The sequence below is a fragment of the Lepidochelys olivacea genome, assembly GCF_965140295.1.
Source record: "Lepidochelys olivacea isolate rLepOli2 genome assembly, chromosome: 14".
In the NCBI taxonomy this organism is placed as follows: domain Eukaryota; kingdom Metazoa; phylum Chordata; order Testudines; family Cheloniidae; genus Lepidochelys; species Lepidochelys olivacea.
In genome coordinates this window covers 31,853,590-31,881,526 of record NC_140424.1, presented here as the reverse complement: position 1 = coordinate 31,881,526, position 27,937 = coordinate 31,853,590, and the positions used below count along the sequence as shown (strand labels likewise).

Below are 27,937 nucleotides of genomic sequence, written 5' to 3'. Positions count from 1 at the left end.
GTGTCAAGTGGAGTGCCCCAGGGGTCGTTCCTGGGGCCGGTTTTGTTCAATATCTTCATAAATGATCTGGAGGATGGTGTGGATTGCACTCTCAGCAAATTTGCGGATGACACTAAACTGGGAGGAGTGGTAGATACGCTGGAGGGCAGGGATAGGATACAGAGGGACCTAGACAAATTGGAGGATTGGGCCAAAAGAAATCTGATGAGGTTCAATAAGGATAAGTGCAGGGTCCTGCACTTAGGACGGAAGAACCCAATGCACAGCTACAGACTAGGGACCGAATGGCTAGGCAGCAGTTCTGCGGAAAAGGACCTAGGGGTGACAGTGGACGAGAAGCTGGATATGAGTCAGCAGTGTGCCCTTGTTGCCAAGAAGGCCAATGGCATTTTGGAATGTATAAGTAGGGGCATAGCGAGTAGATCGAGGGACGTGATCGTCCCCCTCTATTCGACATTGGTGAGGCCTCATCTGGAGTACTGTGTCCAGTTTTGGGCCCCACACTACAAGAAGGATGTGGATAAATTGGAGAGAGTCCAGCGAAGGGCAACAAAAATGATTAGGGGTCTGGAACACATGACTTATGGGGAGAGGCTGAGGGAACTGGGATTGTTTAGTCTGCAGAAGAGAAGAATGAGGGGGGATTTGATAGCTGCTTTCAACTACCTGAGAGATGGTTCCAGAGAGGAAGGTACTAGACTATTCTCAGTGGTAGAAGAGGACAGGACAAGGAGTAATGGTCTCAAGTTGCAGTGAGGGAGGTTTAGGTTGGATATTAGGAAAAACTTTTTCACTAGGAGGGTGGTGAAACACTGGAATGCGTTACCTAGGGAGGTGGTAGAATCTCCTTCCTTAGAAGTTTTTAAAGTCAGACTTGACAAAGCCCTGGCTGGGATGATTTAATTGGGGATTGGTCCTGCTTTGAGCAGGGGGTTGGACTAGATGACCTCCTGAGGTCCCTTCCAACCCTGATATTCTATGATTCTGTGATTCCTTACCGTGATCCTCTGCCCCTGGCCCTGCGCACCGTGACTCTGCGCCCCCTGACCCAACCCCTGTGACGTAGTAGGGAGTATTAACCTGGTAATGTTGCACTGGAGTTTTATTAGTTTATTGTCTTCTGCTAACAAGGGGCGTGCCTCCGTTTCCCTGGGGTACTTCACCAATAGTAGATGGTGATGGGAAATAAGGGTGTGACTTCACTGAGGGATAATACTTGATGGGCAGCATGAACGATGGCAATGGTGGCTGCCCTTCGTAACCTGAGCCCAGGAGGGGGATGGGGCCAGGTGACACCTTCTGCCCTGGAGGAAACTGGACAAAGGCTGGAGGAGGAGCTGGGGGTGTGTCTGGTGGAGGCAGCGGGAAGGTGTTTCAGTTTGGAGGTGGCTGGGGAGATTGGGGGAGGCCCAGAACCTGGATCTGGGCTCCCTGCCCCAAGATGGACCTGTCTGAGGGGGTCCTGTTTTCTGTACCTACAAGCTCTGTTTTAGACTATGTTCCTGTCATCTAATAAACCTCCTGTTTTACTGGGTGACTGAGAGTCATGGTGAACTGCAGGAAGTGGGGGGTGCAGGGCCCTGACTCCCCCACACTCCGTGACAACTGGTGGGAGAAGTGAGATGTACTTTGTCTCATGGATGGCGCTTCCTGCAGTAAGTGACTGGGGAGCAGCAAAATGAAAGGGGGATTAACGAGGACCAGGTGTGCTGAAGGCTCAGAAAGGAGTGGTTTCAGAAGGCAGAGGAGCTACGCTTAGGCCCTTGGGAGTGTGTGACCAGCGAGAAGGACTGTTGCAGTAATGGGGTCCCCCTGGGGACTGCAGTGAGCAGTTTCAGGGCCAGAGGAGTCTGTGGCTTGACCCTGGGAGTGAGGTGGTGAGCTGGAAAAGGGCTGGCACAGTAGGGGTTCTTCCGGGAAACTGTGGAGAGCTGAGAGCACACAGGACTGCGAGTCCACAACAACTTGGGAACAGCGGGGAGATGTATAACCGTTTCCTTAAGAGGGACATTTTAGAGCTGTGCAAGGAGAGGGGGCTTCGCAGAGGGAAAGGCATCAAAGCATAGCTGATTGCCCAGCTGGAGGAGGAGGATCGCTAGGTGGAGCTGATCCCTGTCCCTGAGGGAAGCAGCCCAGCAGATGCAGCGATGGCACTGGTATCTGTACCGGCTGGGAGTGGTCAGACTGCTGCCAAGGGCACTCCGAGGCCCTTCCTACCTATGGCTAGGGGAGGAGCTAGAAGCAGCCAGGCAAGTCCCAGGGGCACTGTGACCCCCATGGCCAGCAGGGGATCCTCACGGCCAAGCTCCCCATAGCTGGAGCTGAGGCAGCTGGAATGGAAGAGGGAGATAAAACTGAAAGAGCTGGAGAATCGGGAGAAACAGCTGCAGCATGAACTGGAGTTGGCAAAGCTGAGGAGCAGAGAGCCCCCTGCTGCAGTGAGTGAGGGGGGACCCAGGACTGCATGGAGCTTTGATAAGCACATCCTGTCCCAGTTTAAGGAAGGGGAGGACATAAATGAATTCCTGATGGCCTTTGAGAAGGCCTGTGGGCTGCACAGAGTTGACCCTGCAGACAGGCTCCGGTTTCTCACCCCCTTACTGGACCTCAAAGCCGCAGGGATGTACAGTCAAATGGAAGGGTGGAGGCAAGGGACTATGAACTATTCAAAAAGGCCCTGTTACGTAAGTTTGGGATGACTCTTGAGGCATACTGGAAAAAGTTCCAGAGACAGTGTAAAACCCCTGAGGACATATATCTGGAACTGTTCCTCCGAATGGATGGCTATGTCAACAAGTGCGCAGATGGAGCCCAGACTAAGGAGGACATGGTTAAATTGGTTGTACTGGAGCACCTGTATGAACATTGCCCATCTGACCTGAGGACAAAAAGCCGGAGGACCTGCAGAGCAGAGGGCAGCTGGCCAACAATTTTGTGGACAACCGGTCGGGGTGGAACGGAGGAGTCCCAAAAGAGTAAGCCCACCACGGTGCAGAGAGAGAGTTATCCCGGGACCCCACAAAGGGGGAATGTGAAGAACCCCCTCTCAAGGGGAACAACCGGTATCAGGACCAACCGACTGGCTCGAGGGGACCAACCGAACGTGAATTGTTATTACTGTGGGCAGAGAAGCCACATATAGCTCCAGTGCCCCAAGCTTAAGGACAGACTGAGCAAATCGAACCCTCACAGGGTTAACTGGGTAGGGACACAGTCGGAGGAGAGGCAGGCTTCCCAGGCAGTTGGGGCTGGCAGCTTACCAACTGCTCAGGAGGAGGAGTTTCCCAGATCCACTTCTCTGAGGGGCTTGATGCTCCGGACTCAAGGTTCTCAGTTTACAGGGTGGGCTCAGGGTTGTCCCTGCGGAGCGAGTGCCTTGTTCCCCTGGAGGTGGACGGGAGGAAGATAAGTGGATACTGGGACATGGGCACTGAGGTGACGCTGGCCCGGCCCGAGGTGGTGGCCCCAGATCGGGTAGTGCCCGATACCTACCTGACCCTGATGGGTGTGAGCGGGACCCCATTCAAGGTGCTCATGGCGTGGGTACATCTGAAATGGAGGGCCAAGGAGGGTCCCAAGGACATGGGGGTGCACCATCATTTGCCCACTGAGGTGTTGATGTGGGCTGACCTAGAGGATTGGCCAAGCAACCCTCAGAACGTCCTAGTCGTGACCCATAGCCAGAGCTGGCAAGGGGCACTACACCCTGACATTCGGGAGGGTACCTCACCAGAGGCGCAGGACACTACCCTGGAGGGGAGGGAGTGTCCAGGGACAAAGTTCAGAGGGGCTGAGGCTTCAGACCCAGCCAGTGAGAGAAAGCAGAGATCCATACCTTCCCCAGCTGATGAATTCCAGGCTGAGTTGCAGAAAGATCACTCCTTGCAAAAGCTAAGGGACCTGGCTGGCCTCAGTGCGGGAAAGGCTGCCAGGAGAGGTTTTTGTGGGAGAAGGGATTCCTGTACCGAGAATGGTCTCCCCCAGGGGATGTGGAGTTGTGAGGGATCCGGAGGCAGCTGGTGGTCCCCCAGAAGTATCACCGCAAGCTACTGTACCTGGCCCATGACATCCCTCTCTCAGGCCACCAGGGAATCTGGCGCACCAGGCAGAGGCTGCTACAAAACTTTTACTGGCCTGGAGTCTTTAATACTGTCCAACAGTATTGCAGATCCTGTGACCCTTGTCAGACAGTGGGGTAGCCCCGGGACAAGGGGAAAGCGGCTTTGAGACCTTTGCCCATGATAGAGGAGCCTGTTCAGAAGGTGGCTGTGGACATAGTGGGGCTTCTCAGCAAGACAACCCGGTCGGGGAAGAAATACATTCTGGTGGTGGTAGATTTCGCTACCTGTTACCCCAAGGCAGTGGCCTTGTCGTCTATCGAAGCAGACACAGTGGCAGATGCACTCCTTACCATTTTCAGCCAAGTGGTGTTCCCCAAGGAAGTCTTGACAGACCAGAGATCCAACTTCATGTCAGCCCTGCTCTGATGATTGTGGGAGAAATGTGGGGTCTGGCACATCTGGGCCTCAGCATATCACCCCCAGTCCAATGGGCTGGTGGAGAGGTTCAATGGAACTTTAAAGATGATGATGAAAACCTTTATGAACCAGCACCAGCAGGATTGGGGACAAGTATTTACCTCACCTGCTGTTCCCGTGCAGGGAAGTACCCCAGGAGTCTGCCAGATTTTCGCCTTTTGAACTGTTATATGGAAGAAGGATAAGGGGGCCCCTGGACCTGATGAGAGACAAATGGGAGGGGAAAGCCACTCCCGATGGAGAATCAGTGGTGGTGTATATCTTGACCTTCTGAGAAAGACTTGCTGAGCTCATGGGCCAGAGCCCAGAGGAAGCAGAAGGTCTAGTATGACTGCATGGCGCAGGCCCGCGCCTATGCCACCGGGGACCAGGTGATGGTTCTCATTCCTGTGAGAAAAAACGAACTACAAGCCTCCTGGGAAGGCCCTTTCAAAGTTGTCAAGCAACTAAATGAGGTAAACTATATGGTGAAGCTGTCTAACCAGGCACACCGCCACCGGGTGTACCGCGTTAACATGATGAAGCCGTATTATGACGGGGAATATGGTCTTGGCCGTGTGTGGGCATTGGGAGGAGCAGGGAGATGACCCTTTAGTGCATCTATTCCCTGAGACAGGAGCTGGCTCCTCCCTGGAAACAATTCCCCTCTCTGATCAGCTAACACCTGTCCAGCAAGCTGAGATCAGAGGGGTGCTGCATCATTACCGACAGCTGTTTTCCAACCAGCCTGGACGCACTAATCTGACTGTCCACCGGGTGCAGACAGGGTCGCATCTTCCTATAGGATGCTCCCCCTTCCGAGTCACAAAACTGCTCAGGACCTGGAAAGAGAGGTCAGTGACATGCTGGCTTTGGGGGTGATCCAGCCATCGGCCAGCCCTTGGGCCTCTCCTGTAGTGTTACTGTAGTCCCCAAAAAGGATGAGTCAATCCGGTTCTGTGGACTATCGGAAGCTTAATGCCATCACCATATCTGATGCCTACCCCATGCCAAGGCCTGACGAGCTCCTAGACAAGCTGGGAGGAGCTCACTACCTTACCACTGTGGATCTTACAAAGGGCTACTGGCAGGTGCTGCTGGATGCAGATGCCAGGCTGAAATCTGCCTTTATCACGCCTCTAGGGCTCTATGAGTTCCTGGCCCTGCCTTTCGGATTCAAGGGGGCATCTGCTACCTTCCAGCGCCGGGTGGGTCAGCTGCTGAGGGGAATGGAGAGTTTTGCTGTGACGTACATTGATGACATCTGCATCTTTAGCCAGACCTGGGAGGACCATGTGTCCCAGGTTAGACAAGTGCTGGACCGACTCCAGGGGGCTGGGCTGACTATAAAAGTGGAGAAGTGCAAGGTGGGGATGGCTGAAGTATCTTACCTGGGCCACCGGGTGGGGAGCAGCTGCCTAAAGCTAGAACTTGCAATGGTGGAGGCGATCAGAGACTGTTCTCCAAACCAAAAAGCAGGTTCAGGCCTTTGTTGGAATGGCTGGGTATTATCGAAAGTTTGTGCCACCCTTTAGCTCCATAGCCATCCCCATCACTGAGCTATGCAAGAAGGAAAAGCCAGACAAGGTGGTCTGGACCGAGCAGTGCCAGATGGCTCTCTGTGCACTGAAGGAGGCTCTGGTCAGAGGCCCAGTTCTGGTAAACCCAGACTTTAACAAGCCCTTTATAGTGTTCACCGACGCCTCAGACATGGGGCTGGGTGCAGTGTTAATGCAGGAGGAAGAAAAGGGGGAGAGACATCCCATCGTGTACCTGAGCCAGAAGTTGTTACCTCGGGAGCAAAACTATGCGGCCGTAGAAAAGGAATGCCGGGCTATGGTATGGGCCCTTAAGAAACTACAGCTATATCTATTTGGGCAACACTTCACTGTGTACACTGACCAGTATCCCTTGACCTGGCTACACCTGATGAAAGGAGCCAATGCCAAGCATCTTTTTTGCCTCCGTCTTCACGAACAAGGTCAGCTCCCAGACTGCTGCGCTGGGCATCACAACATGGGGAATAGATGGCCAGACCTCTGTGGAGAAAGAGGTGGTTAGGGACTATTTAGAAAAGCTGGACATGCACAAGTCCATGGGGCCGGACGAGTTGCATCTGAGAGTGCTAAAGGAACTGGCGGCTGTGATTGCAGAGCCATTGGCCATTATCTTTGAAAACTCGTGGCGAACGGGGGAAGTCCCGGATGACTGGAAAAAGGCTAATGTAGTGCCAATCTTTAAAAAAGGGAAGAAGGAGGATCCTGGGAACTACAGGCCAGTCAGCCTCACCTCAGTCCCCGGAAAAATCATGGAGCAGGTCCTCAAAGAATCAATCCTGAAGCACTTACATGAGAGAAAAGTGATCAGGAACAGTCAGCATGGATTCACCAAGGGAAGGTCATGCCTGACTAATCTAATCACCTTCTATGATGAGATTACTGGTTCTGTGGATGAAGGGAAAGTAGTGGATGTATTGTTTCTTGACTTTAGCAAAGCTTTTGACACGGTCTCCCACAGTATTCTTGTCAGCAAGTTAAAGAAGTATGGGCTGGATGAATGCACTCTAAGGTGGGTAGAAAGTTGGCTAGATTGTCGGGCTCAACAGGTAGTGATCAATGGCTCCATGTCTAGTTGGCAGCCGGTATCAAGTGGAGTGCCCCAGGGGTCGTTCCTGGGGCCGGTTTTGTTCAATATCTTCATAAATGATCTGGAGGATGGTGTGGATTGTACTCTCAGCAAATTTGCGGATGATACTAAACTGGGAGAAGTGGTAGATACGCTGGAGGGCAGGAATAGGATACAGAGGGACCTAGACAAATTGGAGGATTGGGCCAAAAGAAATCTGATGAGGTTCAATAAGGATAAGTGCAGGGTCCTGCACTTGGGACGGAAGAACCCAATGCACCGCTACAGACTAGGGACCGAATGGCTACGCAGCAGTTCTGCGGAAAAGGACCTAGGGGTGACAGTGGACGAGAAGCTGGATATGAGTCAGCAGTGTGCCCTTGTTGCCAAGAAGGCCAATGGCATTTTGGGATGTATAAGTAGGGGCATAGCGAGCAGATCGAGGGACGTGATCGTCCCCCTCTGTTCGACATTGGTGAGGCCTCATCTGGAGTACTGTGTCCAGTTTTGCGCCCCACACTACAAGAAGGATGTGGATAAATTGGAGAGAGTCCAGCGAAGGGCAACAAAAATGATTAGGGGTCTGGAACACACGACTTATGAGGAGAGGCTGAGGGAACTGGGATTGTTTAGTCTGCAGAAGAGAAGAATGAGGGGGGATTTGATAGCTGCTTTCAACTACCTGAGAGATGGTTCCAGAGAGGATGGATCTAGACTATTCTCAGTGGTAGAAGAGGACAGGACAAGGAGTAATGGTCTCAAGTTGCAGTGGGGGAGGTTTAGGTTGGATATTAGGAAAAACTTTTTCACTAGGAGGGTGGTGAAACACTGGAATGCGTTACCTAGGGAGGTGGTAGAATCTCCTTCCTTAGAAGTTTTTAAGGTCAGACTTGACAAAGCTCTGGCTGGGATGATTTAACTGGGGATTGGTCCTGCTTTGAGCAGGGAGTTGGACTAGATGACCTCCTGAGGTCCCTTCTAACCCTGATATTCTATGATTTTATTCTATGATTCTATGATTCCTGAGATGGAGCCTGCTCCTGCAGGATTACGATATGGAGGTGGTCCATGTGAAGGGGAGTGCCAACGTGATAGCTGATGTGTTGTCCCGGAGAGGGGGCCCTGAACTTCCCCAGGTCACTGGTTAGAGTGACCCCGCTCAGTTCAGTCTTGAAGGGGGGAGAGTTGTGACGGAGTGGGGAGTATTAACCTGGTAATGTTGCATGGGAGTTTTACTAGTTTACTATCTTCTGCTTACACAAGACATGCCTCCGTTTCCCTGGGGTACTGCACCAATACTCGATGGTGATGGGAAATAAGGGTGTGACTTCACTGAGGGATGATACTTGACGGCCAGCACGTAAAGAATGGCGGCTGCCTTCATAATCTGAGCCCAGGAGAGGGTTGGGGCCAGGTGACACCTTCTTCCTAGAAACTGGACAAAGGCTGAAGACGGGGCCGGGGGTGTGGCTGGTGGAGACAGCGGGAAGGTGTTTCAGTTTGGAGCTGGCTGGGGAGATGGTGGGAGGCCCAGAACCTGGGTCTGAGCTCCTCACCCCTCAAAAGAGAGTTGACTGAGGGGTCTTGTTTTCTGTACCTACAAGCCCTGTTTTGGATTGTGTTCCTGTCATCTAATAAACCTTTTGTTTTACTGGGTGGCTGAGAGTCGTGGTGAATTGCAGGAAGTGGGGGGTGCAGGGCCCTGACTCCCCCACACTCGGTAACAACCCAGCACCCCCAATCCCATGCCCCCTGACCGCAACCCTACACCCCTAACGCCCACCTCAGCACCGAGATCTATCATACCCTCAACTCCGCCTCTGAGGGGGTGTCGGTGAGTGACCCCTGCACCCCCTAATTCACACCCCACCCCCCGACCCTGCACCCCCTATTGTCTGCCCCATCACTGACGAGATCTACCATGCCCTCAACTGCTCCGCCATCGAGGGGGTGTCAACGACTGACCCCGTGACCCTGTGTCCCCTGACTCTGCACCACTGTCCCCTCTAAGCTGTGCGCATGCACACAGACCCGAAACTCCACGCACACGGTGAAACACCGCGCGCACAAAAGTTTGCACAGAAGCACAAAAATTTGCACAGAAGAAATTTTTTGCACACACGGCCTGTCAGAAATTAGAGGGAACATTGCCCTGCACCCTCTGACCCTGACTGCACCCGCTGTCCCTGACCCTGCGCCCCTAACACCCACCCTATCACCAATGAGATCTACTGTGCCCTCAACTCCTCTGCCTTTGAAGGGGTGCCGGTGAGTGACCCCCTCGCCCCCCGACTCTGCGCCCCCGACCTTGCACCCCCTGAATCTGATCCTGCACCCCTAACGCCCACCCCATCACTGAGATCTATCGCGCCCTCAACTCCTCCACCCTCGAGGGGGTGTTGGTTAGTGACCCCCCCCCCGTGCTCTCTTACCCCAACCCCGCGCTCCCAACCCCCATCCTGTGCCTCTAACACCTACCCCATCACCGACAGGATCTGCCATGCCCTCTACTCCTCCGCCTTCGAGGGGGTGTCAGTGAGTGACCCCTGTGACCCCTAATTCACACCCTGTGACCCCAACCCTGACCCTGCACCCCCAACCTTAATGTCATTCCCTGCACCCATAATTCTAACCAACTCCATAACCCCACTCCCTGCACCCCTAACCACTATCCCTAACCCCTGCACTCTCTTTAGCGCCCCCCATCCCCAGCAAGGCCCTAGTCCCATCCCCCAGCCTGTAGGCCCAGGGCTCAGCCTGGCTCTGTGGGCATTGAGCTCCATGCCAGGAAGCCAGTGTCCCTGCTCCCCAGCGCCCAGGTTCCCCAGCCCCCCAGCACAGCACGCCCTGCACATTGCTGCCAGCTCAGCAGGGCAGTCCCCCATCAGTGAGCGCTGCCCACCAGGCGACAGCCCTAGTGCTGCTGCCAGCAAGGAGCGCCTGGTGACGCTGGTCTGTGTGTATTTCCCCCGCCAGGGTCACGTGGTATTCGACGCCAGTGGCTCCCGCATGGCCTGGACCCTCATTGAACAGCTGCAGGGTGAGTGACAACCCCGCCCTGCGCAACAGCTCGACAACCCCTGCCCCACACAACAGCTCGACAACCCTATCACTGTGCAACACCACAACACTACAGTCCCCTGCACAACATCGCACAGCTACCCCACCCAACACACCACACAGCACAACAACCCTCCACACTGCACAACACAACACCACGCCATGAAACAGCACCACAGACACAACAAACCCACCCCACAGAACAGCCCTCTGCTCACACCACACAGGGATTCACCACAGAGCAACACATGAATCCCGCACACACCACGCAGCACAGCACAATCACCCAGCACAACACAACAGCACTCCCCCAAGCACACCACACCACACAACAACTCCTGAACACACCACACTACACTAGGACACCCAAGACAACAATGCCTTTCTCCCACACGTCCTGGCATGCCAACCCCAGGACACTACACAACAACCCCTAGTTCCAGGATGACAGACAGCCTAGCGCTCTCCAACCCTCCTGCCTGGCAGCTCTCTTGGTCTTCAGCAGCACTTCGCTGACGGGTCCTTCACTCGCTCCGGTCTTCGGCACTGAAGGACCCTTCCGCCCTCGCAACGCCGCCGAAGGCTGGAAAGAGTGAAGGACCCGATGCCGAAGGGCTGCTGAAGACCCGGAGCGCCGCTGGGTGAGTCAAAATTGAAAAGGCGCCAAAGAATTAAAAAGGCGCCACTTCTGCTCAGTGGGGGAGCAGCCCCCGCCCCGCTCCCCTGCTAGCTACACTACAGGGTGGTGGCAGGGGGGAGCTCTGTGCACTTGGAGCTCGTCCCCCTGGTCTGACCCATCCCCCTCTCCCAGCAGGAGGGGTCTACAAGAAGATCGGCTACTACGACAGCACCAAGGACAACCTGTCCTGGTACAACAACGACAAGTGGATTGGTGAGCCAGGGCTGCTCACACCGCCAGGGGTTATGGGAACCGCCCCCCTGGGGTTCCTGTTCCTTGGCGTCCGGCACCTCCCGCCGCTGGGAGTTATGGGAACCGCCCCCCTGGGGTTTCCATTCCTGGGCATCTGGCACCTGCTGCTGGGGATTGTGGGAACCACCCCCCTGGGGTTCCCGTTCCTGGGCATCCGGCACCTCCTGCCGCCAGGGGTTGTGGGAACTGCCCCCTTGGGGTTCTTGTTGCCAGGATCTCTGGTCCTGCCCACTGCCAAGGATTGTGGGAACTGCCACCCTGGGGTTCTTGTCACCAGGGTCTCTGGCCCTGCGTGCCACTGGGGATTGTGGGAACTTCCCCCCAGGGGTTCCTGTCACCAAGGGATCTGGCCCCACTGCCGTCGGGAGTTTTGGGAATTGCTCCCAGTGGGGGTGGGGACAGACATGGGTCCCTGTGGATTCGAGGGCTTGTCTGGATGCTGGGACTGTGTGGGTCACTGAGGGCGTGAACCTCCCCCTGCCTTGAGCCAGGGCCTGATCTTGCGCTTGAGGCCACCTTTCCCTCCTCCGGGGCTGGGGGGACATGGGGGCGGTGCTGTGCTTAGGTCAGTCCCCCCTCTTACTGTGCTCTTTGCTGCAGGGGATGCTCCCCCGGCTGACTACACCAAGGTGATCACCACCTTCCGTTTCCTATCGCAGAAGCTCTTCATTTCAGTGTCGGTGCTTGCGAGCCTGGGCATCCTGCTGGCCATCATCTGCCTGGCCTTCAACATCTACAACGGGCACGTCCGGTCAGTGACCCCCACCCACCTGCCCAATGCCAACTCCCCACCTCCCCCAGCCTGGGCATCCTGCTGGCCATTGCCTGCCTGGCCTTCAACATCTACAACAGACACGTCCATTCAGTGCCCCCCACATCCCTAACCCATGGCTACCCCCCCACTCCCTGGACTGGGCATACTGCTGGCCATCATCTGCCTAGCCTTTAACACTTACAATGGGCACGTCCAGTCAGCGGCCCCCGACCCCCTGCCCCACGGCTACCCCCACTCCCCAGCCTGGGCATCCTGCTGGCCATCTTCTGCCTGGCCTTCAGCATCTACAATGGGCAAGTCTGGTCCATGCCCTCCTATGACTTTCCTCTCTGGTGTTATCTGGACCAGTGATCTGCTAGGTCACTCCAATCCTTGTCTCTGGGAGCCAGCCTTACCCTGCACTGCTGTGAGAACCCCCATTCCTGGGTTGTTCACATACAGCCTCTAGCATGTAAGCTGCTCCTTGGATTGTGCACCCAAATGAAGTGGGATACCAGGAGAAAGCATGAGCAGGAGCGCGTGAGAGGGGAAGGCTCCTGCCTCATACTGAGAAAGCGGGACAATCAGTGAGTTACTCAAGTGCCTATACACAAATGCAAGAAACCTGGGAAACAAGCAGGGCAAACTGGAAGTCCTGGCATAGTCATAGAATCATAGAATATCAGGGTTGGAAGGGACCCCAGAAGGTCATCTAGTCCAACCCCCTGCTCGAAGCAGGACCAATTCTCAGTTAAATCATCCCAGCCGGGGCTTTGTCAAGCCTGACCTTAAAAACCTCTAAGGAAGGAGATTCTACCACCTCCCTAGGTAACGCATTCCAGTGTTTCACCACCCTCTTAGTGAAAAAGTTTTTCCTAATATCCAATCTAAACCTCCCCCACTGCAACTTGAGACCATTACTCCTCGTTCTGCCATCTGCTACCATTGAGAACAGTCTAGAGCCATCCTCTTTGGAACCCCCTTTCAGGTAGTTGAAAGCAGCTATCAAATCCCCCCTCATTCTTCTCTTCTGCAGGCTAAACAATCCCAGCTCCCTCAGCCTCTCCTCATAAGTCATTTGTTCCAGACCCCTAATCATTTTTGTTGCCCTTCGCTGGACTCTCTCCAATTTATCCACATCCTTCTTGAAGTGTGGGGCCCAAAACTGGACACAGTACTCCAGATGAGGCCTCACCAATGTCGAATAGAGCGGAACGATCACGTCCCTCGATCTGCTCGCTATGCCCCTACTTATACATCCCAAAATACCATTGGCCTTCTTGGCAACAAGGGCACACTGCTGACTCATATCCAGCTTCTCGTCCACTGTCACCCCTAGGTCCTTTTCCGCAGAACTGCTGCCTAGCCATTCGGTCCCTAGTCTGTAGCTGTGCATTGGGTTCTTCCGTCCTAAGTGCAGGACCCTGCACTTATCCTTATTGAACCTCATCAGATTTCTTTTGGCCCAATCCTCCAATTTGTCTAGGTCCTTCTGTATCCTATCCCTCCCCTCCAGTGTATCTACCACTCCTCCCAGTTTAGTATCATCTGCAAATTTGCTGAGAGTGCAGTCCACACCATCCTCCAGATCATTTATGAAGATATTGAACAAAACCGGCCCCAGGACCGACCCTTGGGGCACTCCACTTGATACCGGTTGCCAACTAGACATGGAGCCATTGATCACTACCCATTGAGCCCAACAATCTAGCCAGCTTTCTACCCACCTTATAGTGCATTCATCCAGCCCATACTTCCTTAACTTGCTGACAAGAATACTGTGGGAGACCGTGTCAAAAGCTTTGCTAAAGTCAAGAAACAATACATCCACTGCTTTCCCTTCATCCACAGAACCAGTAATCTCATCATAGAAGGTGATTAGATTAGTCAGGCATGACCTTCCCTTGGTGAATCCATGCTGGCTGTTCCTGATCACTTTCCTCTCATGCAAGTGCTTCAGGATTGATTCTTTGGGGACCTGCTCCATGATTTTTCCAGGGACTGAGGTGAGGCTGACCGGCCTGTAGTTCCCAGGATCCTCCTTCTTCCCTTTTTTAAAGATTGGCACTACATTAGCCTTTTTCCAGTCATCCGGGACTTCCCCGGTTCGCCACGAGTTTTCAAAGATAATGGCCAATGGCTCTGCAATCACAGCCGCCAATTCCTTCAGCACTCTCGGATGCAACTCGTCCGGCCCCATGGACTTGTGCACGTCCAGCCTTTCTAAATAGTCCCTAACCACCTCTATCTCCACAGAGTGCTGGCCATCTCTTCCCCATTTTGTGATGCCCAGCGCAGCAGTCTGGGAGCTGACCTTGTTAGTGAAAACAGAGGCAAAAAAAGCATTGAGTACATTAGCTTTTTCCACATCCTCTGTCACTAGGTTGCCTCCCTCATTCAGTAAGGGGCCCACACTTTCCTTGGCTTTCTTCTTGTTGCCAACATACCTGTAGAAACCCTTCTTATTACTCTTAACATCTCTGGCTAGCTGCAGCTCCAGGTGTGATTTGGCCCTCCTGATATCATTCCTACATGCCCGAGCAATATTTTTATACTCTTCCCTGGTCATATGTCCAACCTTACACTTCTTGTAAGCTTCTTTTTTATGTTTAAGATCCGGTAGGATTTCACCATTAAGCCAAAGAATTATGATGTGTTTGGAATAACAGAGACTTGGTGGGTTAACTCACATGACTGGAGTACTGTTATGGATGGATATAAACTGTTCAGGAAGGGCAGGCGGGGCAGTAAAGGTGGGAGAGTTGCACTGTATGTAAGAGAGCAGAATGACTGCTCAGAGCTCCGGTATGAAACTGCAGAGAAACCTGAGAGTCTCTGGATTAAATTTAGACGTGTGAACAACAAGAGTGATGTCATGATGGGAGTCTGCTATAGACCACCAGACCAGGGGGATGAGGTGGACGAGGCTTTCTTCTGGCAACTAACGGAAGTTACTAGATCGCAGGCCCTGGTTCTCATGGGAGACTTCAATCACTCTGATATCTGCTGGCAGAGCAATACAGCAGTGCACAGACAATCCAAGAAGTTTTTGGAAAGTGTAGGGGACAATTTCATGGTGCAAGTGCTGAAGGAACCATCCAGGGGCAGAGCTCTTCTTGACCTGCTGCTCACAAACCGGGAAGATTTAGTAGGGGAAGCAAAAGTGGATGGGAACCAGGGAGGCAGTGACCATGAGATGGTTGAGTTCATGATCCTGGCAAAAGGAAGAAAGGAGAGCAGCAGAATACGGGGACCCTAGACTTCAGAAAAGCAGACTTTGACTCCCTCAGGGAACTGATGGGCAGGATCCCCTGGGAGAATAACATGGGGGGAAAGGAGTCCAGGAGAGCTGGCTGTATTTTAAAGAATCCTTATTGAGGTTACAGAAAGAAACCATCCCGATGTGTAGAAAGAATAGTAAATATGGCAGGCGACCCCAGCTTGGCTTAACAGTGAAATCCTTGCTGATCTTAAACACAAAGAAGAAGCTTACAAGAAGTGGAAGATTGGACAAATGACCAGGGAGGTGTATAAAAATATTGCTCAGGCATGCAGGAGTGAAATCAGGAAGGACAAATCACACTTGGATTTACAGCTAGCAAGAGATGTTAAGAGTAACAAGAAGGGTTTCTTCAGGTATGTTGGCAACAAGAAGAAAGTCAAGGAAAGTGTGGGCCCCTTACTGAATGGGGGAGGCACCCTAGTGATAGAGGATGTGGAAAAAACTAATGTACTCAATGCTTTTTTCCCCTCTGTCTTCACGAGCAAGGTCAGCTCCCAGACTACTGCACTGGGCAGCACAGCATGGGGAGGAGGCGACCAGCCCTCTGTGAAGAAAGAAGTGGTTCGGGACTATTTAGAAAAGCTGGATGAGCACAAGTCCATGATGCTGGATGCACTGCATCCAAGGGTTCTAAAGGAGTTGGCGAATGTGAGTGCAGAGCCATTGGCCATATCTTTGAAAACTCATGGTGAGGGGGGGAGGTCCCGTATGACTGGGAAAAGGCTAATGTAGTGCCCATCTTCTAAAAAGGGCAGAAGGAGGATCCAGGGAACTACAGGCCAGTCAGCCTTACTTCAGTCCCTGGAAAAATCATGGAGCAGGTCCTCAGGGGGTCAATTCTGAAGCACTTCGAGGAGAGGAAAGTGATCAGGAACAGTCAGCATGGATTCACCAAGGGCAAATCATGCCTGACTAATCTAATTGCCTTCTATGACGAGATAACTGACTCTGAGGGGAAAGCAGTGGACATGTTATTCCTTGACTTTAGCAAAGCTTTTGATACGGTTTCCCACAGTATTCTTGCCAGCAAGTTAAAGAAGTATGGGCTGGATGAATGGACTATAAGGTGGATAGAAAACTGGCTAGATCGTAAGGCTCAACAGATAGTGATCAATAGCTCCATGTCTAGTTGGCAGCCGCTGTCAAGCAGAGTGCGCCAAGGGTCAGTCCTGGGGCCGGTTTTGTTCAATATCTTCATTAATGATCTGGAGGATGGTGTGGATTGCACCCTCAGCAAGTTTGCAGATGACACTAAACTCGGAGGAGTGGTAGATACACTGGAGGGTAGGGGTAGGATACAGAGGGACCTAGACAAATTGGAGGATTGGGCCAAAAGAAATCTGATGAGGTTCAACAAGGACAAGTGCAGAGTCCTGCACTTAGGATGGAAGAATCGCATGCACCGCTACAGACTAGGGACCGAATGGCTCAGCAGCAGTTCTGCAGAAAAGGACCTAGGGGTGACAGTGGATGAGAAGCTGGATATGAGTCAACAGTGTGCCCTTGTTGCCAAGAAGGCCAATGGCATTTTGGGATGTATAAGTAGGGACATTGCCAGCAGATCGAGGGATGTGATCGTTCCCCTCTATTCGACATTGGTGAGGCCTTATCTGGAGTACTGCGTCCAGTTTTGGGACCCACACTACAAGAAGGGCATGGAAAAACTGGAAAGAGTCCAGCGGAGGGCAACAAAAATCATTAGGGGACTCGAACACATGACATATGAGGAGAAACTGCGGGAATTGGGATTGTTTAGTCCGCAGAAGAGAAGAGTGAGGGAGGATTTGATAGCTGTTTTCAACTAGCTGAAAGGGGGCTCCAAAGAGGATGGATCTAGACTGTTCTCAGTGGTAGCTGATGACAGAACAAGGAGTAATGGTCTCAAGTTGCAGTGGGGGAGGTTTAGGGTGGATATTAGGAAAAACTTTTTCACTAGGAGGGTGGTGAAGCACTGGAATGTGTTACCTTGGGAGGTGGTGGAATCTCCTTCCTTCGAGGTTTTTCAGGTCAGGCTTGATAAAGCCCTGGCTGGGATGATTTAGTTGGGGATTGGTCCTGCTTTGAGCAGGGGGTTGGACTAGATGGCCTCCTGAGGTCCCTTCCAACCCTGATATTCTATGGTTCTATGATCTCTGGTCCCAGACACAACCCTAGGAACCTCTGTCTTGCCATGTCCAGTTATGCCCACTGGACCCTGCAAGCTTATATGAGTTCATCAATTTAACAAAGAAATTGATATGTACCAGGCTTGTTATCCCAAGGGAAGTCTCTGACATGCTTCAAACCAAATGCACTGCTTCAGATAGAATAAACAAACAGATTTATTTACTACAAAGATAAATTTTAAGTGATTATAAGTCAAAGCATAACAAGTCAGATTTGGTCAAATGAAATTCCTATTCTAAGCTGATCTTAACACTTTCAGTGCCCTTACAAACTTAGATGCTTCTCACCACAGGCTGACTGGTTGCTCTTCAGCCAGGTTCTCCCCTTTGATCAGCGCTTCAGTCGCTTGGTGTGGTGTCTGTAGATGGAGGTGGAAGAAAGAGGAAGAGCATGGCAAAGTCTCTCCCTTTTATCATGTTCTTTCTTCCCTCTTGGCTTTGCCCCTCCCTTCAGAATCAGGTGAGCATTACTTCATCGCAGTCCCAAACTGACCAAAGGAAGAGTGGTGACTCATTGGAGAGTCCAACAGATCCTTTGTTGTTGCCTTGGCCAGTGTCCTTTGTTCCTGTGAGGCTGGGCTGGGTTTGTCTCATCCATGCCCTGATGAGGTGTGAACTGCCCCTGTTTTGCCTGGGCTTGCTTTAAGCCATGAGGATATATTTTCAGCCTCATAACTATATACATGACATTATAACCTATAACATCCCTATAACATTAAACTGTAACAGTTACTAGAACATCACTATAACAACAGTGCTCAGTGCATCATGAGCCTTCCGAAGACACCCAACATGACAAACTTTGCATTAGATACTACACAATCATATTATAAGGATGAACATGGGGGTGTATGGTGTTCCCACGAGGTACAGAACATCACACCTCTGCCCTTAGTTTACTTCAAGAGGGTTAGTCACTGACTAGCTTGAAGGCAGTTTGTGTTATAGTTCTCTTGGCATCCAGCCATTAAGGCCATGAGGCAGTGTGCCTCAGTTTCCCCATTCACACACAGAAAACCAGGGTTTTTTATGGTTTTTCTGCTGTGATAAGCTTTAAATCTGTTTACAGGTATTAATTGAAAATAGCATCATAAGGTTTAACATCCGTGTCAAAATTCTTATCCCCAAAACGTAACATTAATACCAAATTTTTTATCACAGATGTGTGTTTACAAGTATCTTTATGATACCACGCCCTCTGTTCAGATAGTGTAGTTTGAGGTTAGTTTGTTCATTACCCATGATGTCCTTTGACTCTCTTCCATGTAATCAGTCACTAGCCTTTCTTTCCCTCCAGTGTTCCCCTCTGTGTGGGTTCTTAATTTAATCATGTTTCTGGCATTTTGATATCTCAGGGTCTGGCAAGATAAGGGTCCAAGGGGGATCCTGCACATTGGCTGGCCCTTTGGGGAACAGTTTCCCAACCCCAGGACTGTACATACGCAGCAGATCCAGCTCGCCTTTTGGGTTTACCCTGTGTGTCCCCTCCCAGCACTGAGTCCTTCCCTGCCCCCTAGAGGGCTGTGATCTGGGCTCTCTGGGCGAGGGATGTTTACCCTTTGATCAGATGCACCTTTTCCCAGCAGCTTTTCCATAACTGCTCTCTGTGTCTCACCTGCCTGGGGGATCATGCCCCACCCCCATCAGTTGTGTCATTTGTGTTCTCACAAACTACCACCTGGCAATTTCCTGGTCTCAACTCCTCTGCTGTCACAGGTGTTGGAGCTGCATCTTGATGTAAAGAGAGACAGTTACTTTCCAAAAACTGATCAGAAATAGCATCCTGAAAAACTGGGACCTGGAATAGGGTACCCTCCATCACCCCTTTCTCTGTCCCTGAGAAGTCAGCTATGTGACGGCTCCCTTCCAGGAGGTCAGTGACACAGTCCTTCTCAAAACCTGGGTCACAGGCTGAGTGCCTGGGTGCACAGATGCTGACCCAGCCATCCTCCTAGTGTCCTGGGCATCCTGCCCCAAGTGACTAGTGAGGAGACATTCCTGTACCCCCACTATTCCTTCCCCAGTTTCCTCTTCTGGGCCCCCTGCTCAGACACATTTCTCTGTGCCCCCTAGGAAAGGTTCTATCTCTTGTTCAGCTGTAAAACTCTGCCAGCTAACCACTGGGACAGTTTCCTTAATCACCAACAACACCTCTCCTGCGCCTGAGGGCATGTTGCCTTCTGCTGGAAAGGAGCTAGTCTCAGCCCCCCATACTTGGAAGCACTCTGCTTCCCTGTGTTACAAAGCCACAGGAACCCTCACCACCTCAGTGGTTTCTGAGATCCCCTACCCCTTCTCTGGGCTCTCCTCTGGGACACATTGCTCTATGCTCCCTAGAGCCGGTTTTGCCTCTGGTTCAGCCGCAACCTGCTGGCAGCTAACAACCTGGACAGTTATTTCTCTGGCGGACATTACACCCCCATCCCTTCCTGATGTGGTGTTGCTTCCAGCTGCAGTGCAGGAGATGGTCTCACCCACCCTCCCACCTGGAAGCATGTGGCTTCTCCCTGCTGCAGAAGAATCAAGGAGACTCTCTCCCATTCTCTCAGCAGTTCCTGAGACCTTACCCTTTCCCTCGGGGATCCCAGCATAAAACTCCCTCCTGCTGCAGGCAAATACTTTAACCTGAGCTACACGGAAAAAATCGTTACCAAGGAGCAGGTCAAATAGGAGGTGTTCTATTACCCCCCCCCAGTCAAAACACTTTCCAAACCTTCCCACACCACATGGATTTTAGCTAGTGGTATGAGGAATCTGCTTTTGCCCACCCCCACAATCTCTGCCATTTGTCCAGGCAACATAGTGGCCTTCGGGACCACACTCTGCTAACCAGAGAGATCTGGGCCCTGTATCCCTCTGCCCCAAGTATTCCCTGCCATCAATTTGGACAGCCTTAATATGCTCCAAATCTGGTTCTGCAGAGGCTAACCTCACAAAACCAATATGATAGGTTTCAATTGCTTGGGGGGTTTCTGTGTTGAGGACAGCAGAACTAACAAAAACTTCACAAAACAGTATCTTTACATTTACAACAGTCTAAAGCATCTTCAATAGGCATTCCATTGAATACATTTTGAGATTTACCAGTTAATTTTGCAGTCAGGGTAGGAACTCTCTTATCATCAGGGATTTCATGTATTACACACAGCCTTTCAAAGGTAGTCAGATATTCAGCAATATCATCCTCTCACTGTATGCAGGACATAAGTATTCCCAATTGTGGATTTTTGGAGTGTTGGGAGTCATTTGGGTCAGGGGGTTCTGGTTCTGCTTCTCTAGCAAGTCCAGTTGGTGTTTTCGCTCTCTCTCTCTTTCCCTTTCTTTCTTCTTTTTCTCCCCGCTCTCTTCCTCTTTCTTCTCTCTCTTTCTCTTTCTTTCCCATAGCTCTTCTGTGTGCAGCCTCCTCTCTGGCTGCCTCCCTGGCTGCCTCTGCCTCCATAGTTTCCCTGGCCGCAGCTCATTTCTGCCTGCCACATTTGAAACTCACAGTCCTTTTCCTTCTCTACTGCTTCCAGTCTGGCCAGCTCTAGTTGTGTAGCTGCCTCACTGCTAGTCATTTTTCTGCTTTCTTGTGCTTATTCCTCTCACCCGAAATAAACAAACAGAAAATAACAAAACTGTGACATCCTCCTGACTGTTCTTAGGCACTGCACTGAAGAATCACTTAAAATCACAAATATCAGTGCTTAAAGTGTAAACTTGGAGTAACAAGCCGCACATACACACCCTGCTCTCTGAGCCACTGTGACATTCCCCTCTGGTGTTATCTGGACCGGTGATCTGCTAGGCCACTCTGATCCTTGACTCTGGGAGCCAGCCTTACCCTGCTCTGCTGTGAGAACCCCCACTCCTGGGCTGTTCACGCACAACCTCTGGCATGTAAGCTGCTCCTTGGATTGTGAACCGAATGACACTAGCCAATGTCTATGGTCCTAGGAACCCTAGGAACCTCCGTCTTGCAGTGTCCAGTTATGCCCAATGGATACTGCAAACTTATGAGTTCATCAATTTAACAAAGACATTGATATGTACCAGGCTTGTTATCCCAAGGGGAGTCTCTGACATGCTTCAAACCAAACACTCTGTTTCAGGTAGAATAAACAAACAGATTTATTAACTACGAACGTAAATTTTACATTATTATAAGTCAAAGCATAACAAGTCAGATTTGGTCAAATAAAATAAAAGCAAAATGCATTCTAAGCTGATCTTAACACTTTCAGTGCCCTTACAAACTTAGATGCTTCGCATCACAGGCTGGCTGGCTGCCCTTCAGCCAGGCTCTCCCCTTTGATCAGCGCTTCAGTCGCTTTGTGGTGATGTCTGTAGGTGGAGGTGGAAGAGAGAGGAAGAGCATGGCAAACATCTCTCCCTTTTATCATGTTCTTTCTTCCCTCTTGGCTTTGTGCCCCCCCCCCCCTTCAGAGACAGGTGAGCTTTACCTCATCACAATCCCAAACTGACCAAAGGAAGGGGAGTGACTCACTAGAGAGTCCAACAGATCCTTTTGTTGCTGCCTAGTCCTTTGTTCCTGTGAGTCTGGGCTGGGTTTGTCCCATATGTTCCCTGATGAGGTGTGAACTGCCTCTCCGCTCTTGGAGAGTTTTTGCCTGGGCTTATTTTAGGCCATGAGGACCCACTTTCAACCTCATAACTATATACATGAAATTATAACCTATAACATTACTGTAACATCACTATAACGACAATGCTCAGTGCATCATGAGCCTTCTGAAGACATCCAACATGGCAAACTTTGCTTTGGATACCACACAGTCATATTATAAGGATGAACATGGGGGTTTAGGGTGTTCCCACAAGATACAGAACATCACACCCCGTGCTCCATCCCCCCCCCACACACACACACCGGGCATCCTGCTGGCCATCTGCCTAGCCTTCAATACCTACAAGGGGCACTTTCGAACAGTGGTGCCCATGACTCATGGCTACCCACCACTCCCCTGCAGCGTCGGCATCCTGATGTCCATTGTGTGCCTGGCCTTCAACAGCTACAACGGGCACGTCTGGTTAGTGCCCCCCTCCTCCAGCCCACTGCCCCATGGCTACCCCCCACCCTGCATCTGGACACCCTGCTGGACACCTTCTGCCTGGTCTTCAATACCTACAAGGGGCATGTCCCATCAGTGCCGCCCCATGACCCACGGCTACTTCCCACCACCCCCAGCCTGGGCATCTTGATGTCCATCGTGTGCCTCGCCATCAAAATCTACAACGGGCATGTGTGGCTAGTGCCTGCAGCCCCACAGCTACCTCCCACCCCCCGGCCTGGGCATCCTGCTTGGCATCATCTGTCTGTCCTTCTACACCTACAACAGGCACGTCCAGTGAGTGCCCCCCTCCTCCACCTCCCTGCCCCATGTTTACCCCCCACCCTCTGCCTGGGCATCAGGCTGACCATCATCTGCCTGCCGTTCAACCTCTACAATGGGCACGTCCGGTCAGTGCCTTCCACTCCCCTGCCCCACGGCTATCCTCCACCCCTCCTGTCTTGGGGCGGGATCTGGGCTGTGGCCCCCACCCTCCAGGTGATGGCTGCGTCTGCAGGGGCTGGTCTTTGGGAGCAGGAAGGGGGAGACGGTCTTTAGGAGCAGGAAGGGGGAGCCAGGCTTTGGGTCTGCTCCCAGGTGATGGAGGGGCTGGTCTTGGGGGTGGGGGGCGGGAGCCAGGCTGCGGGACACCCCCCAGGTGATGGCTACGTCTGGAGGGGCTGATCTCTGGGGTAGGGGGCGGGAGCTGGCCTGTGGGACACCCTCAGGTGATGGCTGTGTCTGCTCTGCAGGTACATCCAGAACTCCCAGCCCTATCTCAACAACATGACGGCCGTGGGCTGCACGCTGGCTCTGGCGGCTGTCTTCCCCCTGGGGCTGGATGGCTACCACATCAGGGCTGGGCTCTTCCCCTTTGTCTGCCAGGTGGGGCAGGGCACTAGGGCTGCGGGTGCAGCAGGGCGGGGAGGGCCCAGGACCAAGAATGGGGGGATGAGGGAAAAGAGCGATGGGGAGGAGGGAGGGCTAGAGTTGGGGTGCTGGCAGGGTGCGGGGGGGCATGGCTGAAGATGGGGGGCCGGGCAGAGGGTGCTGGCATGGGGCAGGGCTGAAGACGGGCCCAACAGGGCGCGGGGTGGGGGTGCAGGGCTGAAGACCGGCGACCCGGCAGGGGGCAGGGCTGAAGGTGCGGAGCAGAGCACAAGATGGGGGGCCCAACAGGGCTGAAGATGGAGCCCCAGCAGGAGGCAGGGCTGAAGATGGGGGGCCCAGCAGGGGCAGAGGCAGGGCCGAAGATGGGCCCAGCAGGGCATGGGGGGGACAGGGCTGAAGATGGGGGGCCCAGCAGGGGCAGGGCTGAAGATGGGGGGCCCAGCAGGGGGCGCTCTCACTCTGGTCTCTGCTTCCTGGCAGGCCCGGCTCTGGCTGCTGGGGCTGGGGTTCAGCCTGGCCTATGGCAGCATGTTCACTAAGATCTGGTGGGTGCACACCGTCTTCACCAAGAAAGAGGAGAAGAAGGAGAAACGCAAGGTGAGGGTCGCTTGGGGTGCTGGGCTGCAGGGAGTGGGGTGCTATGTTGGGGGGCACTGTGGAGTAAAGGGGTCCTGGGGGTGCTGGGGGCACTGGGAGGTGCTGTGTGGAGGCACTGGGGGTGCTAGGGGTCACTAGGGTGCACTATGGGCGGTGCTAGGAGGCGCTGGGGGGAAGTGTGTGGGGTGCTAAGGGTTGCTGGGGGGTGCTGGGGGGGCAGTGTGTGGGGGCACTAGGGGTCGCTGGGAGGCACTTTGGGGGGGTGCCAGGGGGCACTGGACTGCGGCGCTAACTCTGCATGCTTGGCAGACCCTGGAGCCCTGGAAGCTGTATGCCACTGTGGGGCTGCTGGTGGGGCTGGACGTGGTCATGCTGGCCATCTGGCAAATCATCGACCCACTGCATCGCACCATCGAGGTACAGCCCTGACATGGCACTGCTGTGGGGAAGCTCGCAGCCCCGGGGGCCCTGTGTCAGGGGCACACATTGGGGAAGTGATCAGGAACAGTCAGCATGGATTCACCAAGGGCAAGTCATGCCTGACTAATCTAATTGCCTTCTATGACGAGATAACTGGCTCTGTGGATGAAGGGAAAGCAGTGGACGTGTTATTTCTTGACTTTAGCAAAGCTTCTGACACGGTCTCCCACAGTATTCTTGCCAGCAAGTTAAAGAAGTATGGGCTGGATGAATGGACTATAAGGTGGATAGAAAGCTGGCTAGATTGTCGGGCTCAGCGGGTAGTGATCAATGGCTCCATGTCTGAGTGGAGTGCCCCAAGGGTCGGTCCTGGGGCTGGTTTTGTTCAATATCTTCATTAACGATCTGGAGGATGGTGTGGATTGCAAGTTTGCAGATGACACTAAACGGGGAGGAGTGGTAGATACGCTGGAGGGTAGGGATAGGGTACAGAGGGACCTAGACAAATTGGAGGATTGGGCCAAAAGAAATCTGATGAGGTTCAACAAGGACAACTACAGAGTCCTGCACTTAGGACAGAAGAATCCAATGCACCACTACAGACTAGGGACCAGACTAGCAGCAGTTCTGCAGAAAAGGACCTAGGGGTTACAGTGGACGAGAAGTTGGATAGGAGTCAACAGTGTGCCCTTGTTGCCAAGAAGGCCAATGGCATTTTGGGATGTATAAGTAGGGGCATAGCCAGCAGATTGAGGGACGTGATCGTTCCCCTCTATTCGACATTGGTGAGGCCTCATCTGGAGTACTGTGTCCAGTTTTGGGCCCCACACTACAAGAACGATGTGGAAAAATTGGAAAGATTCCAGCGGAGGGCAACAAAAATTATTAGGGGGCTGGAACACATGACTTATGGGGAGAGGCTGAGGGAACTGGGGATGTTTAGTCTTCAGAAGAGAAGAATGAGGGGGGATTTGATAGCTGCTTTCAACTACCTGAAAGGGGGTTCCAAAGAGGATGGCTCTAGACTGTTCTCAGTGGTAGCAGATGACAGGACAAGGAGTAATGGTCTCAAGTTGCAGTGGGGGAGATTTAGGTTGGATATTAGGAAAAACTTTTTCACTAGGAGGGTGGTGAAACACTGGAATGTGTTACCTAGGGAGGTGGTGGAATCTCCTTCCTATGAGGTTTTTCAGGTCAGGCTTGATAAAGCCCTGGCTAGGGTGATTTAATTGGGGATCGGTCCTGCTTTGAGCAGGAGGTTGGACTAGATGACCTCCTGAGGTCCCTTCCAACCCTGATATTCTATGATTCTATGAAGCTCGTGGCCCCGGGGTCCCCATGTCGGGGGCGTGCGTCAGGGAAGCTTGCGGCCCCGGGATCCCCATGTCAGAGGCGTGTGTGGCGGGGAAGTTCGTGACCCCAGGATCCCTGTGTCGGGGGCGCGTGGTGGGGAAGTTCATGGCCCCGGAATCCCCATGTCGGGGACGTGCATCGGGGAAGCTCACAGCCCCGGGTTCCCCGTGTTGGGAGCGCATGGTGGGGAAGCTCGCAACCCTGGGGGCCCTGACTGGGGGCTCTGACCTGCCCCCCAGCGTTCATCCCTCTGCCATCCATTGCTGTAGGAATTCACCAAAGAGGAACCGAAAACTGACATTGACGTCTCGATCCTGCCCCAGCTGGAGCACTGCAGCTCCACCAAGATGAACACCTGGCTGGGTAAGCAGGGGCACAGGCACAGGCAGTGGGGGGCAGGGGGATGGGCAGTATCTGTGGGGAGGGTTGCTGACTTGGTGTGGGGGAGGGGCCCAGATTCAGGTGGGGGATAGGCAGTGTTTGGGGGAGAGGGGCCCTGGCTCGGTGGCAAGGGAAGTGTCTGCGGGGAGTGATCCTGGGATAGTCAACCCACAGCTGCCTGCCCCCTGGGGCGGGGGCCACTTTTGTCCTGTCCTCTCCCACCCACATCCCTCCCTTTGCAGGTCTCCCTCACACCCCCCCAGTTTCTCGCGTTCCCATCCCGTCTCTAGCCCCCCAACAGGTCTGACCCATCCCCTGTGCCCCACGCAGGGATTTTCTATGGGTTCAAGGGACTGCTGCTGCTGCTGGGCATCTTCCTGGCCTACGAGACCAAGAGCGTCTCCACCGAGAAGATAAATGACCACCGGGCCGTGGGCATGGCCATCTACAACGTGGCGGTGAGTGAGTGCGCCCCGCTGTGACCCACTGCCCCCCAAACTTCCCCCCCACCTCACCATCACAGCGGTGAGTGGGTGCGCCCCGCTGTGACCCACTGCCCCCCAAGCCCCCCCCCACCTCACCATCACGGCGGTGTAAAGGAGTGCTGGGGGCTCCCTGCTGTACTGCCCCCCAAACTCCCCCCCCCAAACCTCACCATCACAGCAGTGAGTGAGTGCACCTCGCTGTACTGCCCCCCCAAGTTCCCCCCCCCAAACCTCACCATCACGGCAGTGAGTGAGGGTGCCCTGCTGTGATCCACTGCTCCCCCAAACTCCCCCCCACCAACCTCACCATCATGGCGGTGAGTGAGTGCGCCCCGCTGTACTGCCCCCCAAACTTCCCCCCCCAAACCTCACCATCACGGTGGTGAGTGAGGGTGCCCCGCTGTGACCCACTGCCCCCCAAACTTCCCCCTCTGAACCTCACCATCATGGCGGTGAGTGTGCCCCACTATGCCCCACTGCCCCCCAAACTTCCCCCCCACCTCACCATCATGGCAGTGAGTGCGCCCCGCTGTACTGCCCCGCAAACTTCCCCCCAAAAACCTTATCATCACGGCGGCCCCACTGAGACACACTTCCCCCCAAACCTCCCCACTGTCACAGAGTCACCGGGCCAGTGCTCTGGAACTATTCCATATGAAGCCAGTCAGGACTCTGGGGAGCCTCCTCTCTCTGAGCATCCTGTCTCCAGGGTAAGAAGCTTACACAGCTTCAACCTTCCTGGGTCTGACCTCGGAGCATTCAGCATCCCCTGCCCCACCGTACGCTTCCCACAGCGAGTCTGCACGGACAGGGCTCCTGGGGAAGCCAGAGGGTCCTGCACCCCAACTCCTCAGTCAGACGTGACTCTCAGCCAGATGGTAAAACAGAAGGTTTATTAGTCGACAGGTACACAGCATAGGACAGAACTTGTGAGCACAGAAATCAGTGACTTTCAGCCAAGTCCATCTTGGGGAGTCCTGGGCCAGAAGCCCTGGACTCCCCCTCTTCCAGTCCCCCCAAGCAGACTGTAAGCTTCCAGCCACCTGACCTCTGACACCCCACCCCGCTCTTTGTTTCACTTCCCGGGCAGTCACCTGGTTGTCACCTGGTTGCATCCCCCTCCTGCGTCTCAGGTTACAAAGGGCACCTGTCATAACATATGTGCAGGCAGCTGGAGCAGCTTCACCCGTCCTAGAGGTCTAAGCCAAATTCACACACCCCTATTCCCACCACAAAGGTATTGGTGCAGCACACAGGGAAACTGAGGCACACACAGTATTCATGCAAAACAGTAAAACTCACATAGGCTCAACAGTAAGACACATACAACATAACAAGGGAAAATCCCCACTTTGTCACACCCATTGCCCCCAACCTCCGACCGCCCCCTCAGACCTCCCCACCACGGCACTGAGTGCATCCCG

The 27,937-nt window shown here is 53.3% G+C and overlaps 1 protein-coding gene across 1 annotated transcript in view; it reads left to right on the top strand.

The window, feature by feature from the left end:
* The window catches only part of GABBR1 (gamma-aminobutyric acid type B receptor subunit 1), a 64,235-nt gene that overhangs the window by 33,249 nt on the left and 3,049 nt on the right, over window positions 1–27,937 (top strand). The window contains exons 14-21 of the mRNA XM_084647154.1: window positions 10,119–10,182; window positions 11,017–11,094; window positions 11,734–11,884; window positions 23,139–23,271; window positions 23,758–23,874; window positions 24,184–24,291; window positions 25,917–26,010; window positions 26,359–26,486. Coding sequence (XP_084503280.1) covers window positions 10,119–10,182; window positions 11,017–11,094; window positions 11,734–11,884; window positions 23,139–23,271; window positions 23,758–23,874; window positions 24,184–24,291; window positions 25,917–26,010; window positions 26,359–26,486 — 873 coding nt within the window. The remainder of the gene's footprint in view (window positions 1–10,118; window positions 10,183–11,016; window positions 11,095–11,733; window positions 11,885–23,138; window positions 23,272–23,757; window positions 23,875–24,183; window positions 24,292–25,916; window positions 26,011–26,358; window positions 26,487–27,937) is intronic.